Raw genomic sequence first — 15,340 nt, 5'->3', positions numbered from 1 at the left:
AAGGTTTACATATAGTTTAATTATTTTGCATATAGATGTCCAAGTGTTCCAGCACTACTTGCTGAAAAAAACTACTCTTTCTTCAATATATGGTTTTGCACCATTGTCAAAAGAAAACAACCATATCTGTGTAGATCACAAATTTCTGCAGTCTCTACAATCTATTTCTGCAATCTTCTGCAGTCTCTATTTTTACAATCTCTATCTGTTCCACTGACTTATATAACTATCCCTTCACCAATCCCACACTGTCTTGATTAATATAGTTTTAGAGTAAGTCTTAAAATTGAGTAGGATGATTCCCTCCAGCTTTATTCTTTATCATATTTGCTTTGGCTATTCTAGTTCCTTGTCCTGCCATGTAAATTTTAGAGTTCACTTGTGACCTACAAAAATCCTGGTGATCTTTTGATTGGAATATCAATAAATCAATTTGGGAATAAATGACATCTTTATTATATTGTACCTACCAATCCATGAACACAGTATTTCTCTCCATTTACTCAGGTTTTAAAATTTCTTTCATCAGGATTTTGTGGTTTTCTGTACACAAATTTTGTATGTTTTTATATTCAGACCAAAGTATTTCAGTTTTTTTAGAGCTAACAAATTCTGTGCTGAGCAGTGTTTCTTACATCCCACACTTCCACTTTGTGCTCTCTCTTACTCAGGTATGTCTTTCAGTAGCTCCTTCCATGAGCGTCTGTAACTGTAGACTCTCTTAATCTTACTATGTCTAAAAATGTCTTTATTTACTTGCTGGTTAAATCATAGTTAACCTGGCTCTAGAAATGTAAGTTGAACATTATTTTCACTCAGAATCTTGAAAATCCTCTATTGTCTTTTAGCATCCAATGCTGTTGATAGTGTTTATGACATTCCTTTGAAGGTCATTTATCTTTTTTTTCTGATAGATTTTAAAGATTATTTATCTTTGGTGTTCTGTAGTTTCACCATAATAAAGCTGGGTGTGAACTTAATTCTGTTTATCTTGTTTCATACTCAGAATTCATTTTCATTTTTGAAACATGTTTTTCTTCAGTTCTGGAAAATTCTCAGCAATTACCTATTCAAAGAAATTTTTGCTCTACCATTTACTCAATTATCTTTTTCTGTAACTAACAGTAAATTAATGCAGAGCCTCTTAGCCTAGCCTACTGTTATTCTAGCTTTTTTTAAAAAAAATTTATCTGTCTGTTGTACTGTACAATATGGGAATTTCATGGTACTACTTTATAATTCACTAACTCATTCTTCAATCATGTCCAGTCTAGAACTGTACTTTGGACTTGTCCCCTCTTTCGTACTCTTTATTTAAAATACCATTTTTCATTTATGTATAATTTATTCCTTTTTATATTCACTGGTTCTTGTTTCATTTCTGTCAGTTTTTATTTAATTATTTCCTGATCCTTTTTAATGACAGTATCACATCTTCTTATGTTTTTAATAATGTCAACATAATTTTTGAAGGGCTTTGCTCGAATCTTCTAGCTAAAATCGTCAGCTTGAGTAAGCTCACTTTCTAATAACTCATTTTTAATAACAGCCTTTGTAACATTAAACCTCATCATATACTTTGGAATTTTGGTCTGTAGGCAGGCTCAGGTTGTTGTTTTATTAAAAAAAAAGTTGCCTGCTTTTTTATTCTCTTACCTCCTCTGTCTGTCTCTCTCCCTCTCTGTGCATATGTATGCTCCCTCTTGTGTTTAGTTTAGAGGTTGCCTCTACTCTGTCTCTGGATTATCAGTCTAAAGCTAGGATCAAAAATAAGCTTAGAGTTATTTCTCTTAGGGATGTGGTATATCAAATTGTAGAACTAGATGAAGGCTTGGCTCCAGCCTTTTACAGTTTGTAAGGATAAGTCCATGTTCTTCCATTGTCAGCCCATGTATTGGAATCCTAGGCAGCACGACGGAACTGTGTATATCTTGGGGGAGGGGGGGAGTGGAATGTTTTCACCCATTTTTCATGAATAAGAGAAAAAATCCAGTTCCTAGCTTGAAGTACAGTTAAACTGGCCAGTCTTAAATAGAGTACTTTTAGCACCTTACATTGCCATTTCCTACCTAGGAGCCCTGCAAGACCACGGGCTTATGATTTTATGATTCTTTCTCTTTTTATCCATGAGAACATTCATCTAATATTTGAGATCAAGTGTCACTTTAGTTTTCTCATTTTAATACTCATTATTGCTGTATTTTTGGATCACAGAGAAATCCTTTCACATATTGACCTGAAAATTCTCCAGTATTTCATTTACAACCAATTTTTATGCAAAGATGACACACTACACGGATTTTTTCACAAAGTTTTTTTTAGTAATCTTCAGAAGTAATGGGCAATATGTAGAATCTACAGAGGATATAACATTTAGATTTCCCAATGGAATCTTTATAGGAGAGGGAGATAAAAATTTTTTAGAAACTTTGCTAGCCATGGAAACAAAAAATTAAATAAAAAAAATAAAAGCCTGTATTACCTTAATGCATCATTCATTACTGATTAAAAATAAAGTGGTTTTGGCTTAAACATTTCCTAAAAAACGCACCATGGTAATCTAAAAATTCTATCTTCTTCCAGAGGAAATCTCTCATGGTTACTTAAATCATATAAAAACTTGTAAATCATACATACGGATAAATGGTTTCTTTAATGTTTCCAAAAATCTGTTTCCCAACCATTATGATGGTCAACTGGGTTGTCAATTCTATTAGGCAGCCTCCAGGATCACACTAGTCAAAACCAAGAGGGGAGAAAAATAAAAACTGAATAATGAAAGATGGAATTTTGCAACAACCAAAAAAACCCCCTATATCATAAGATTAGAATCTCAAGATTTTGTTTGGAAGGGATATTAAAGGGATTAAGGAAATATTTAGCCCAATCCTTCCAAATATAATCACAGACCAGTACCAGGCTAGCTGCATTAGATTTTCTGTAGACTGTGTTAAAAACACACATTCCTAGGTCTCACTCTTAGAAAATTCTGAATTGTTTTGTCTGGATTAGGATTGGGAGTTTAATCTCCATGTGATTTGGATGTACAACTAGATTTGAAAACCATTCACCTTGTCTAACTCTATAACCCACAGTGAGCCCTTTCTCCCAAAAGTAATCATTCATCCTTTGTAGGAAGTCTTTAGGAATGAAGAACTTAACTTATCTTGCTTCATACTTCATAGTTTACTACCAAACCATAGGTACAATGTAACTTCTTGCCGAAAAGAAATTGGAAAGTCTATCAGATGACAGTATTCATCTGTGGACAACACTCTCTATAGACAGAGTCAGTGTCTAGACTTCTCTTGCAACTTGATAACATCTGAATTAGTGCTGGGCACACAGAAGGTACTTAGTTACTGGAAGCACAGATCTCACCTCTCAAGAAAATTCTTACCTCTTCACTTCTCCATACATTAAACAGATAGGTGTATTTTCCAGGATAGCCCACGTACTTTCCTTTAAAGAAAGCTACGTAGAAGCAGGACGAGTAATAATTTACAAACTGAAACAGGAACATTTTCAAGGTAAGACTGCTCTCATACTCCTGGTAAGTTCGAGGAATTTCTGGTAAGTAAAACACACCAAGGTTTAATGCATCTTCCTGTTTCTTCTTGAACTTAGTATTCCCTGGGACAAGTAGACATCCAGTCTTATCATTCTGAGAGCCAATAGAAATGTTCCCCACTCTGGTAACAGCAAACCAATATTAAACTGCTATGGATTTGTGCTAGGCTTTCTGTTAGATACTTAGTATTGATATAGCCACTGGAAAAGCCTAGGAAGCAGTTATTATCACATTTAGAAGCATGGGATTCTTGTCTGGGGGTCATGCAGTCAGGATGTGAAATACAAAACACTATATGATATTCCCTAAACATGTCACATCTCTCTTGTCTTTTTTTTAATGAGAATTAAACAAAGTATGTTCATGTCAAAGGCAGGGATGACTTCCAAATGAATTTTTTCCTCTCGTGAATTAAATGATTATATCAATTTGGAAAACAATTAATGGCAAATGGTGGCAGAAATAGTATATATTTTCCCTCCCTTATTTAAAATGCATGATCATAATCTGTTTTTTAACAAATTCCATGGACAGGAAAATATTATGTTCTTATCACACCACAGTAGAGCATCATGAGACACAAAAGAGCAAGGGAACATGTTTTTCTGAGCTTATGATCTTCTGGTAGCATGAGCTGATCCAGCCAAATCCATGACATTTTCAGAAATACCAGAATAGTAGCACAAATTATTCTAAAGACACGGATAACTCCTCCATTTCAGTGAAATTCAGTTGCATTCTAACAAAATATATAATGTGAATTCCAGTGATTTTTCTCACTGAAGAAAGCTGTGACTTTCTAGTGTTTTTAGAAGCAGTTTTCTGCTGTGATTTTCCTGATGTTGCTAGCAGAGAAAAGAAGTAGAATTTAGATTCACACACACACACACACACACACACACACAAAAAAAAAAAAAAAAAAAAAAAAACGGGGGCGGGGGGAAGAAGATATAACAACTACAGTTACTTGAAGATGATACGACAAGCAAACAGAAAGGACATTGTTGGGGGGGAGGGAGGAGAGAGAGGAGGGAGGGAGGTTTTTGGTAAGGGGCGACAAAAATCAACCACAATGTATATCGACAAAATAAAATTAAAAAAAAAAAAAAAAAAGAAGTAGAATTTAGAGAGAAGAACTCCAAATCTGAGCACTGTCTAATGAGAGTTACCTCCCAGTGCTCACTCCAGTGCTGAGTGGATAACGTGCTCTCTGTGCTACCCATTGGGTGTGGTGTCAGTACACAGAGGTGGAGGAGGAGCATGAGGCCCTGGAGAGAGCACTCAGAGAGGCTGGTGCCTTGAGCTGAGTCTCTGACCTTATTTCCAACTTGCTGGTGACAAGACCAGAAGGACTGTGCTCCGGGCTCCTCTCCCTGACCGAATCCCTCACCTCACCTATCACTCATGTCTTTAGGAGAAATTTTAATATTTTAAAAAGAAAATAATCCAATAGACAGCAACTGAAAGAAAAAAAAAAAGCACTAAATTTTAGATTTATTTAGGAGGAGGTGGAGTATTGTTTTTCTCACGATGGCTTTCAAAATCGAACATCTTCCAAGAACCATTCACATGAAATAAAATGATCTGTGTTTTGAATAAAGTGAGGACTTTACTTAGGAATCATCTAAACCCATCAAAGAAGGATTAAGACAAGAACAGTCAAAAAGATATAGAGTAGTAATTCTTTTTTTCAGTTCTTCTTTGTGCTTCTGTTATAATAGATGGACCTGAAAGTGGCTCTTAGGGGATTGTGAAGCACCAGGCTGTGGGTCTATCTACAGAGCAATTCTGCCTTAAAATATGCCCTTAGAAAATTATCTCCCTGAGAGATGATCCAAAATGGATGTGTAACATTTTTCAGGGTCATATGAATGATTTGGCCAGCTTACCCATTTTTGTAATCCAGGCAGATATCTTTTCATAAAAGAAATTCAGGATCAAGATGACAATAAAGTTCAAGCACGATCCTGTGAGTGACGTAGCTAACTGGGGAGTGAAGAAGCTTTTGACTTGCTGTAAGGAAGCTTCACTTTCCATGAACCTAGCAAATGTAGCAAAGACCGCCAGGCGGTACACAATGACAGCTACCATACTGGCAATGACAAGAGACATCTGGAGAAGGGAAACAAAGAATTGATTACTCTGGTTTTGTATCTCTATGATTCATACCTACCCGAAACATATATTACTCTCTTCATCTCATTACATTAAGTTTAACAGCTCTCAAACGCAGAGCAAACCAAGTCAGTCTCTCTTACCATAGGTAGCAGGGAATGAACACTGCAAGGTAAAAGGGTAACAGACAAGGCTACAGAAGCAGCTGGTTAAGTCTAGAATAGAAAAGTATTCATTTAACATCCTCTAGGCCCATCCTCTCTAGCAGGGGTTGGCAAACTAGCAGAAAGTCAAATCCTGCCTGTGTCCTTGCCTGTTCTTGTATGGCCCTTACGTTAAGAATTGAGGAATTTTGTTTTTCATTGTTAAAGGCTGAAAAGAAAAACAAAGACAATGTGTCAGAGACTGTATGTAACCACAAAGCCTAAAATGTAACTGGCCCCTTTACAGAAAAAGTTTGCCGACCCTTGCTCTAGGTTGTAGTTAAACATGTAGAATGATGATGACTTACTTTCCCCAGGAAAACACGTCTACAGATTCTACTTCATTTCACCTCAGGATGTTGCCACTAGTGATCGGATATGCCTGGCAGTTTAGATATTTATATACATTCTGTACAGATTTTGTACATTTCCCATATTGCAAAAGCACAAAAAAAGATGTCTTTGTGCTTTTGCAATGACTGGAGAATTTTACTCTAAAAGTTGAGGAAGTGAGTTAAATTAAATGAGAAATAGAATACAAATATAGAATAATTTTACTGAAACCATACTCCGGACTGTTTCTCAAAAAGTGTCCTGAATTAATTACTGCCTCCCTTTTATTTCATCACATCTCCTCAATGGTTATCACATGAGGGAACTTCAAAAGTTCATGAAAAGATTCATTCTACCCTTTCATTCCATTTCTCCACAAATTTTTTGAAATACTTATAATCTAAGAAAACACATTTCTACTAACACTTTTAAAATAGAAAAATAATAGCTTTGCAAGAAATGTTAAAGACAAAAAAACACAGGGACTTCTGGGTTAAACTACAGTCTGTAACTGTTATTATTTATACTTCAACATGCTTATCCCTCAGAGGGCAATGCTGCTTCATTTCCTAAAACTAAAGGCCAACTGTTAAGAGGACACAAATTTGGAAAAATGGGGGCAGGAAATAGATTATGGTGATGGAGGAATCTATTAGCTAAAAGGCATAGAGAAAATCTGAATCCCTAAGAATGAGATATACTAATTAAATTCTTCAAGTGGAAGAAGAAACATTTTCTTCTGCTTTTCTCAGAAGGAGAATGAATTTTCAGCGTATAAAAATACTTTGAAAAAGTTGGGCTGTCTGGTTAACTTAATTGGTTACAGTGCAGGTCAAGGGTTCAGATCCCCAGACTGGCCAGCTGCCAAATAAAAAAAAAAAAAAGTAAAAGTATGAGTTATTTACTCATTCTGTGCAGATATTTTAAATGAAGAAAAGATATATCAATGATTTTTCTAAAGCTAACTCAGGAGTCAGCAATCAAAGTAAATTTGTTATTCTGTTCTGGTTTCAAGTTATCACTTAATGTAGTGCTGTAGGGCGGGGAAGGATAGGCTCTAAGATAAAGCACCTCTCTGTTCCTTTAAATATTTTCCCAAAGTTCAATTAGGAAAAATCCATGTAAATTGCAGTTTATTTTATATAAGAGGTATAACCACGATGAAAAAACCGGGGAGGCAAAGAAGAAGGAGAGACTCAAGAGCCACTGCAGATGAAACTGTTGAGATAATCCTATATGACTGCATCAAAGAGTTGTAATCGTTTTTAAAGAAATGCTTACCCATAATGTCACTGTGGCTCCCGATAAAAAGTACCACGGAAGACGAGAACACAGAGGCATGTGAGGTTCCATCTCCTGTAATGGTGAAGAAATCACAAACGAATTAAAAGTTGGCCCTCAGAGTTGGGACTCCAAATAGTACTTAAAATCCTACAGCCCAGTTAAAGTAGAAACCTCCCAAAAGGGCCTACTGTAGCTTATGGAAAGCTGTATTCTAGCAATGGTTCCTTCCCTTGAGACATAAAGCTTCAGGTCTCCTAGATGAGATATTTTAGTCATGATATAAGATATAATAAATACATACAATTTCCTGAGTGCTGAATTAAAGTGGTATTCAGTCAGACAGAGCCAGTAGACAGAAGCAAAGTCAAAACCTGCAGGTTGCTGCTTGATGAGCATGCATTAATGACGTTACAATTTATTCTAATTGAATTGAATTAAACTGCATTGCTCTGTAATTGCTCTGCATGATATTAAATGGGTTGCCTTCTTTACATTTATAGGATAAACTGTGTTCTTCCACATAGCTCAGGAATCCAGATTATTCCACCTTCAGGCTTTAAATTCATTAATGGGAAATTTTAATTATATCACAGCTGACATTCTTAGCTATAACAAGAGGTAGGTAGATTTTACCCAAAAGAAGACTACCATACAGTAAAAACTGGTTGTTGTCAGAAATCTAAATCATGTAATTCTATAAAATATATGATTTCACATTTTAAGGATTTTCAGGGTGGGCTCAATGTAAACTCTCAACAAGCAAAGTAGACTATCCAAGAGCTCTATAGAACCTTAGGATGTGTGTGCATGTGTGTGTATATGTGATTGTGTACATGTGTATTCGTGTGTGCATCCAATGTATGTGTGTGCTCATGACTCAAATGTAAGAATTCCAGTTTGCTTAAACACTGAAGAAGCACACTGCAAGTAAGTAAAAAAACAAAAACAAAAACAACACTCTATGCATTGATTTCAAAATCATTAAAGCTAAGTAAAATGGATGATTCACATGAATCAATACATATTGCTTTTCAACTGGTTTCAAATGCAAACATTCAATAAATTTTTTTCCGTTAATTCTTGGCAAAACCAATAGCCTTCTTTTGTTTTCTTTTTTATCTTTTGATATGGGAGTAAACATCATTCATTATTCTGTCAATATCTTTTAATATATTTTCTTAATTTCAAACTGTCACCCAAATTGTTGATGTATTTTCTGAGGTGTTTTTTCCCCTTATTCATTTACTAAATAATAAAGTTATTATTTAGAGAGGTGATCTATAGTAGAGTGTCCATTGAACTATTCAATGCAATTTAATAAATGCTTAGTGAATACCTAAACTGTGAAAACAATTTTGAGTGTTATACTGCAAGAATACTGTCCTGAACAAAGTATGGAATTCTACTGAAGAGATTGTTTTTGAGACATACTCTATTCTTCTTTAAATAGCAGGTAACAAAGTGTTTATAGATTATGGAAAAAATAGAGGCTCTAAAAATACATTGTCAATATTCTGGTCTTTAGAGGCAAAGTACTTTCTACTTCACATGAAAAAATTGAGGTACCAGGAAGTCACGTGACTCAGTCAAGAAATACCGCCAGTTTGCCAGTTAAGGAACGTAAAATCTAGACTTTCCCTCGCAGACACCAGTGCAGTGTCCTTCACATTATAATAAACTGAAAGAGACTATGTGAAGAAAATTTGGTCTAAAAAAACAATCACTACTCAGACTACTATCTTAATATAACTACTATTTTAATTTTTGCATATTAACTTAGTATCATTTCCATGTTCATATATTTATATACAAAGCCCAGAGCATACACACTATTTTCCATTTTCTCATTTAGTATTAAGACTACATATTTCATGTTATGATGCCTTGCATTTGCTTCAAAATAATCTAGTGGCAGAGAGGAGAAGGGTATAAATAAAAACAGATTGTCTATGAATTTAAAATGATTGAAGCTGGGTGATAGGTCCCTTCATGTGGTTCATTAGACTTTTCTATCTACTTTTGTATGTGTTTGAAAATGTTCATATATATATACATATATGGATATATAAATTATATATATGTATGTATGTACACACACATATATACACACACACACATATAAATGTATATATTAGAACCAAGTAAAGAAGTTTATATGATCTATATGTTGGGGAATATTTTAAAGGCAAATTAAAATATGCATGATTGTTGGAGAGGTAACCTATAGCAGTGTGTCCATTGAAATATGCTGCCCATCTCACAGTTTCCTAATGTACCTTAGTCACAGGATTCAGTTTTCTGTGTGTACACATAGCTTCAAATTCAGGTCTCAACTGAAGCTGCTGCTGTTCCTCTTCAAAGTCTACCAGGTCCCACTCATACTTCAATCTGGCTTGTCGCTGTTTCCAATACTCCAAAAATAATGTGACTAGACACAAGCACATAAAAACAAACATAAACAAAAGATGGAAAAATAAAGTTAATAATAACTCTCTTTCTTTTTTAAATAATTGGTTGCATGATGGTTCATATTATTCAGGTGGCTATTCTACCACTGTTATGTTTGATGATAAAATTATCAATAATTAATGTTGCCATAATACTATGTAATATTGAAATACCTAATATATGAAAATTCAAGTTAATTTCTTAGACAGTGGCCCAAGAAGAAAAAAGATTTTAAGTATAGGTACATTACTCTTTCTTCACTCAAATAATTAGAAGTAATATTAAACAACTTTTCACTAAACAGAAGATCTTTTTTTGCATGTGTCTGAAAGAATTCAAGTCATTGTATCACTTTCTTGGGCTTAGGGAAATGTTACCTCTGAAACATATATAAGAACCATTCCCTAGCACAATCTCTCTCTCTCTCTCTCTCTCTCTTTATATATACTCATATAATTTCAACTTTCAACTGAAGAATAACTTATCTACAACAAATTACATAATTCAACAAATTTTTACAAAATAAACAAACCCATTGATGAAATTTGGATGTGTTGTCCCCTCCAAAACTCATGTGGAAATCTGTTCCCCAGTGTGGCAGTGCTGAAAGCTATTTGGGTCACAGGGGCGGATCCCTCATGAATGGATTAATGCTTTCCCTGGGGGAGGGGGGATTAATGAGTGAGTTCTTGCTCTATTAGTTCCCGCAAGAACTGGTTGTTTAACAGACCCTGGCGCCTCCTCTCTCTCTCTCCCTCTCTCTCGCTCTCTCTCTCTCTCTCTTTTTCTCTCGCTTCCTCTTGCCATGTGATCTACTTATATCCACTGGCTGCCTGCCTCTTTACCCCATAAGTAGAAGCAGCCTGAGGCCTGTGCCAAATGCAGCTGTCCCAGAATCCTAAGCCAAATAAACCTCTTTTCCTTATAAATTACTCAGTCTCAGGTATTTCTGTTATAGCAACATAAAATGGACTAATATACCACAAATAAATCAGCACCAATAACAAAAAATGGACTGTGACTAGCACCCTAGCACTCTTCTCTTATGACTTTTCTAAGACATAACAAAATTTTAGGTGTACAATGCATTACTGTTGACAATATGTACAATGTTGTATAGCTCTCTAGAGATTATTCATATTGCTTAACTGAAAATTTACACCCACTGTTTAGCAACTCCTCATTTCCCAATCCCCCAGCCTTTGAGCCTATGAATTTGATTATTTTTCATTCCTCACATAAGTGGAGTAGTGCAGTATTTCTCTTTCTGTGACTGGCTTATTTTGCTGAGAAAAATGTCCTTAAGTTTCATTCATGTTGTCACAAACTGTAGAATTTCCTTCTCTTTTTAAGACTGAAAAGTGTTCCACTGTATGTATATACCACAGTTTGTTATCCATTCATCTGTTGATGGACATTTAGGTTGTTTCTACCCCTTGGCTGTTGTGCTGCAGTGAACAGGGGAGTGCTAATATCTCTTTTAAGATCCTGATTTCAATAACTTTTGATAAATACCCAGGAGTGGGATTGTTGGATCTTACGGTAGTTCTGTTTTCATTTTTTTTGAGGAAACTCCATACTGTTTTCCGTAGTGGCTGCAACATTCTGCATTTCTGTCAACAGTATACAAGGGTTCCAACTTCATATCCAACACCTGTCTCTTTTTTTGGTAACAGCCATCTTGGCAGGTGTGAGGTGATATTTCATTGTGGCTTTTATTGGCCTTTCCCTGATAGTTAGTGACATTGAGCATTTTTTCACATACCTGTTGGCCATTTGTATGCCTTCTTTGGAAAAATGTCTATTCAAGTTCTTTTCCTGTTTTTTAATCAGGTTATTAATTTTTTATTTTTCCTGTTGAAAGTGATAGGAGTGAGTTATATATTTTGGATATTAGCCTCTTATCAGATTAATGATTTGCAAATATTTGCTCCCATTTCATAGGCTGCCTTTTCATTCTGTTGATTGTTTCCTTCTGTTTGAGGCAGTCCTACTTGTTTTCATTTTTATTGCCTGTGCTTTTGGTGTCACATCCATGAAATGATGCCCAGACCAATGTCATGAAGCTTTTCCCCTACATTTCCTTCTAAGTTTTAAAGAATTAGGTTTTATGTTTAAGTCTTCAGTTCATTTTGAGTTAATTTTTTGTGTATGGTGTAAGATAAGGTCCAATTTTATTCTTTTACATGTGAATATCCAGTTTTCCCAACATCATTTGTTGATGATATTTGTGCAAATATCATTTCCTCATTATGTATTCTTAGCACCCCTGTCAAAGATCAGTTTACTGTATATGTGTGAATTTATTTCTGGGCTTATTCTGTTCCATTGGTCTATATGTCTGCCTTCATGACAGTACCATACTGTTTTCCTTACCATAGCTTCATAATATATTTTGAAATCAGTTAGTGTGATGCCTCAAGCTTTGTTCTTCTCTCTCAAGGTTTGGCTATTCTGGGTCTTTTGTAGTTCCATATGAATTTTAGACTTGTTTTCTCTATGTATGTAAAAAGTGTCTTTGAGATTTTGATAGGGATTGCATTGAATCTAAGGGTAGTATGAACATTTTAACAATATTGAGTCTTTCAATCCATGAAGATGAGATGGCTCATTTTTTAAATTCCTTCAAACATTTAGAAATATAGGTAGTCATTGCTTTGCATGATTCCAATATGCATAGATTTCAGTTTCCACAAATTAGTTAATACTGGTCCCCAAACAACATGACTCAAATTTCGGTTATCATGGTATACTAACTGTGAGCAATTCCACAATGTGCAAGCTTTGCTCTTTGTTCTTTGGTCCATACTTTACTAACTAAGTAACATATGAGGGTACTCCAAAAAGTTCATGGACAAGTTCTACCATTTAATATTGGAGTTAAAATATAATAAAAATCTTTACGTAAACTTTTGAAGTACTCTTGTATGTGCATCTTGTCGAATCACTTCTTTTGTTTGATGGTGACTGATTACTACATTTCTGTTATTCAGTTCATTCACAAACAGAAAAGTGTGCATTTGTGTTGTCTCCTTGCCTCCCTGTGATAAATTCATGTGACATTTACAAAAATGGATAATCTAAATATGGAACTGGCCAACAAAAATAAAGGTGCAGCAAAGAAATGAAAAGTGATAACACTGGAAGGGAAATTCATAACAAACCTAAATGGAGATATAGAAGAAACAGCTGCCTGTAGGAATCTTGATGCTGTTGCCATTAAGAAACTCTGTAGATACAGCCAGAGGAATTTAGTGAAGTGGAGCTTATTGACATAAATGAGGAATGTAGTTGTGAAGAAAAGAATAAAGATGTTCCAGAGGAAGTGATATAGCCACAAAACTTCAGCTTAAACAAACTCTCAGAGATAGTTCATGACACGGAAAGCACAGAGGATAAACCATTGAAAGCTAACCCTCAAATCACACTGTCCTATTCTTAAAATATATTTTCCACCCCTTTTGCCCATCAAAATACATAAAATCCAACTCAAATTCCATGTCTTCTAAAAAAGCTATCTCAATTCCTGCAGTCCAGAAGTAATTCAGTCCTTCTCTGTATTCCTTCAGCACTTAAAATGTACTTCTATGAAAGTAGGCTTTAAATTCTGTCCCATATTAGATTTTGACTTTCATCATAACTTTCTTATATTCACTCACTCATTCATTCACTTATTCATTCTATCATTTAATATTGTTGAGAATTTCATGAGGTAAGAACTTTACTTTGTTTCTATTACAATGTAACAACTACAATACATTTTATAAGCAATATTTGGTTACTATGGCTATGCAACAGATTGGATGTTCCACATATATTGATAAAACTTTTAAATACACTAAACATTAAACTTCTTTTGTCTCAAAGTTTGCAATCCTGAAGCATAAATAAGAAATTTGCCAAATAGATGAGATTGTAAGAGAAACTAATAATGGTATAAAACAGTTAGCAAAAAAAGTTCTGCAAGAAAAGAGAAAAAATAAGTACTAAAAATAGAATTGTGACTTCCATGGACTTCTTGTGATGACACGAGTCTATAGGAATCATGAGATTCAGGTATTCTCTAAAAAGGATTTTTGAAAATTAAAGAGATACTTGCTTTCGGCAGTATAGACTGCCTAAACAGGACTTGGCTTTTTTCACATATAAGAAGGAATATAATTAGCATCCAAATTATTCATTTATTCAACATATATCTGAATACATGCCATATGTCTAGCTCGGGAACTATAAAGATGACGGCCATGGTATTTCCCCTAAAGAAATAGGTAATGCAGTGATGAGACTGTCTTATAAGCCGTTATAATCAAAGAGGCATGTACATTAAGTGCCTCAGGGTCAAGGGCCATCTGTGTATATATGTAAATCCCTATTGCCTAGAACAAACCTGTCACAAGATAAAAACTTTAGAAAGTACTTGCAGAATTACATTAAAGTATAAATAAAATGAAATCATTAAATTTCTGGATTAAAGTATAGGTGACCATCTTACTCATCTTGGAGTGGGAAAGGTTTTTCTAGAGAAACAAATGAAACAAGAAAAGCCATATGGGAAAGTATTATAACCTGGTTACATACTTGTATATTAAAACTTCTATTGATTATGAACAAGTTCAAATGTAAATGACAAATTAAAAAGATATTTGCAATTTCTGCGGCAAAGGATTACTGTGTTTATTAAACAAAAGCACCTATGAATTATTATAAAAATCAAACACTTCAAAAGGCAAGGAAAGCCAATTGTTAATATTAAAAACATGTTCAATCTCACTTGTAATCAAGTAATAGCAAATAAAAACCATGTTTGTAGAAAATTAAATTGGTATAACCTTTGTGTAAGGCTATATGGAAATATATAGCAAAGCTTTACAGTTGTAAATATAAATTTTTCCCATAAATTCACTTGCTAAGTGTTTATTCTTAGAAGGTAATTGTAAAAATATTTTTTTAAAAAAAAAATGTTTTTTCCAGCATTATTTATAATGGTAAGAGAAGTGGAAGTGACCTAAACATCCAATAATAGAGAACTAGTTAGGTAAAATGTGATAAATTCATAAAAGGCAATTCTATTCAGTCATAAATACACATTTGTGTGCTTGCACATCCCCTCCCCTCCATATTCATTGATATGAAAGAAATCCCATCACTCATTGTTGAATGAAAAAGAGGGGCATGAAAAAGAGGAGGCTTAAAACTTCAAAAATTTTTATTTGCTTTTACATATTGCTTGAATTTCCTATATGGTTATCTATTTTCATTATAAACAAACTAAAAGTTTTGTATAAAAGCACTTCCTACCCTTCACTGCAAAGCATTCCAGTTTGTATCCACGACTCAGTATCCTCCAGCCACCAAATACTTATATTTAGTCTCTCCTCAATTAAGT

The 15,340-nt window shown here is 34.4% G+C and overlaps 1 protein-coding gene across 1 annotated transcript in view; it reads right to left on the bottom strand.

The window, feature by feature from the left end:
- Positions 1-15,340, bottom strand: part of ANO5 (anoctamin 5) — an 88,799-nt gene that overhangs the window by 11,424 nt on the left and 62,035 nt on the right. Inside the window, exons 13-17 of the mRNA XM_063092798.1 lie at positions 9,783-9,934; positions 7,504-7,578; positions 5,461-5,683; positions 3,401-3,570; positions 2,638-2,735 (exon numbers count right to left, since the gene is read on the bottom strand). Coding sequence (XP_062948868.1) covers positions 2,638-2,735; positions 3,401-3,570; positions 5,461-5,683; positions 7,504-7,578; positions 9,783-9,934 — 718 coding nt within the window. The remainder of the gene's footprint in view (positions 1-2,637; positions 2,736-3,400; positions 3,571-5,460; positions 5,684-7,503; positions 7,579-9,782; positions 9,935-15,340) is intronic.

The sequence above is a fragment of the Cynocephalus volans genome, chromosome 4 (genome assembly GCF_027409185.1).
Source record: "Cynocephalus volans isolate mCynVol1 chromosome 4, mCynVol1.pri, whole genome shotgun sequence".
Classification (NCBI taxonomy): Eukaryota; Metazoa; Chordata; class Mammalia; order Dermoptera; family Cynocephalidae; genus Cynocephalus; species Cynocephalus volans.
This window is presented reverse-complemented; position numbering and strand designations above follow the sequence as displayed.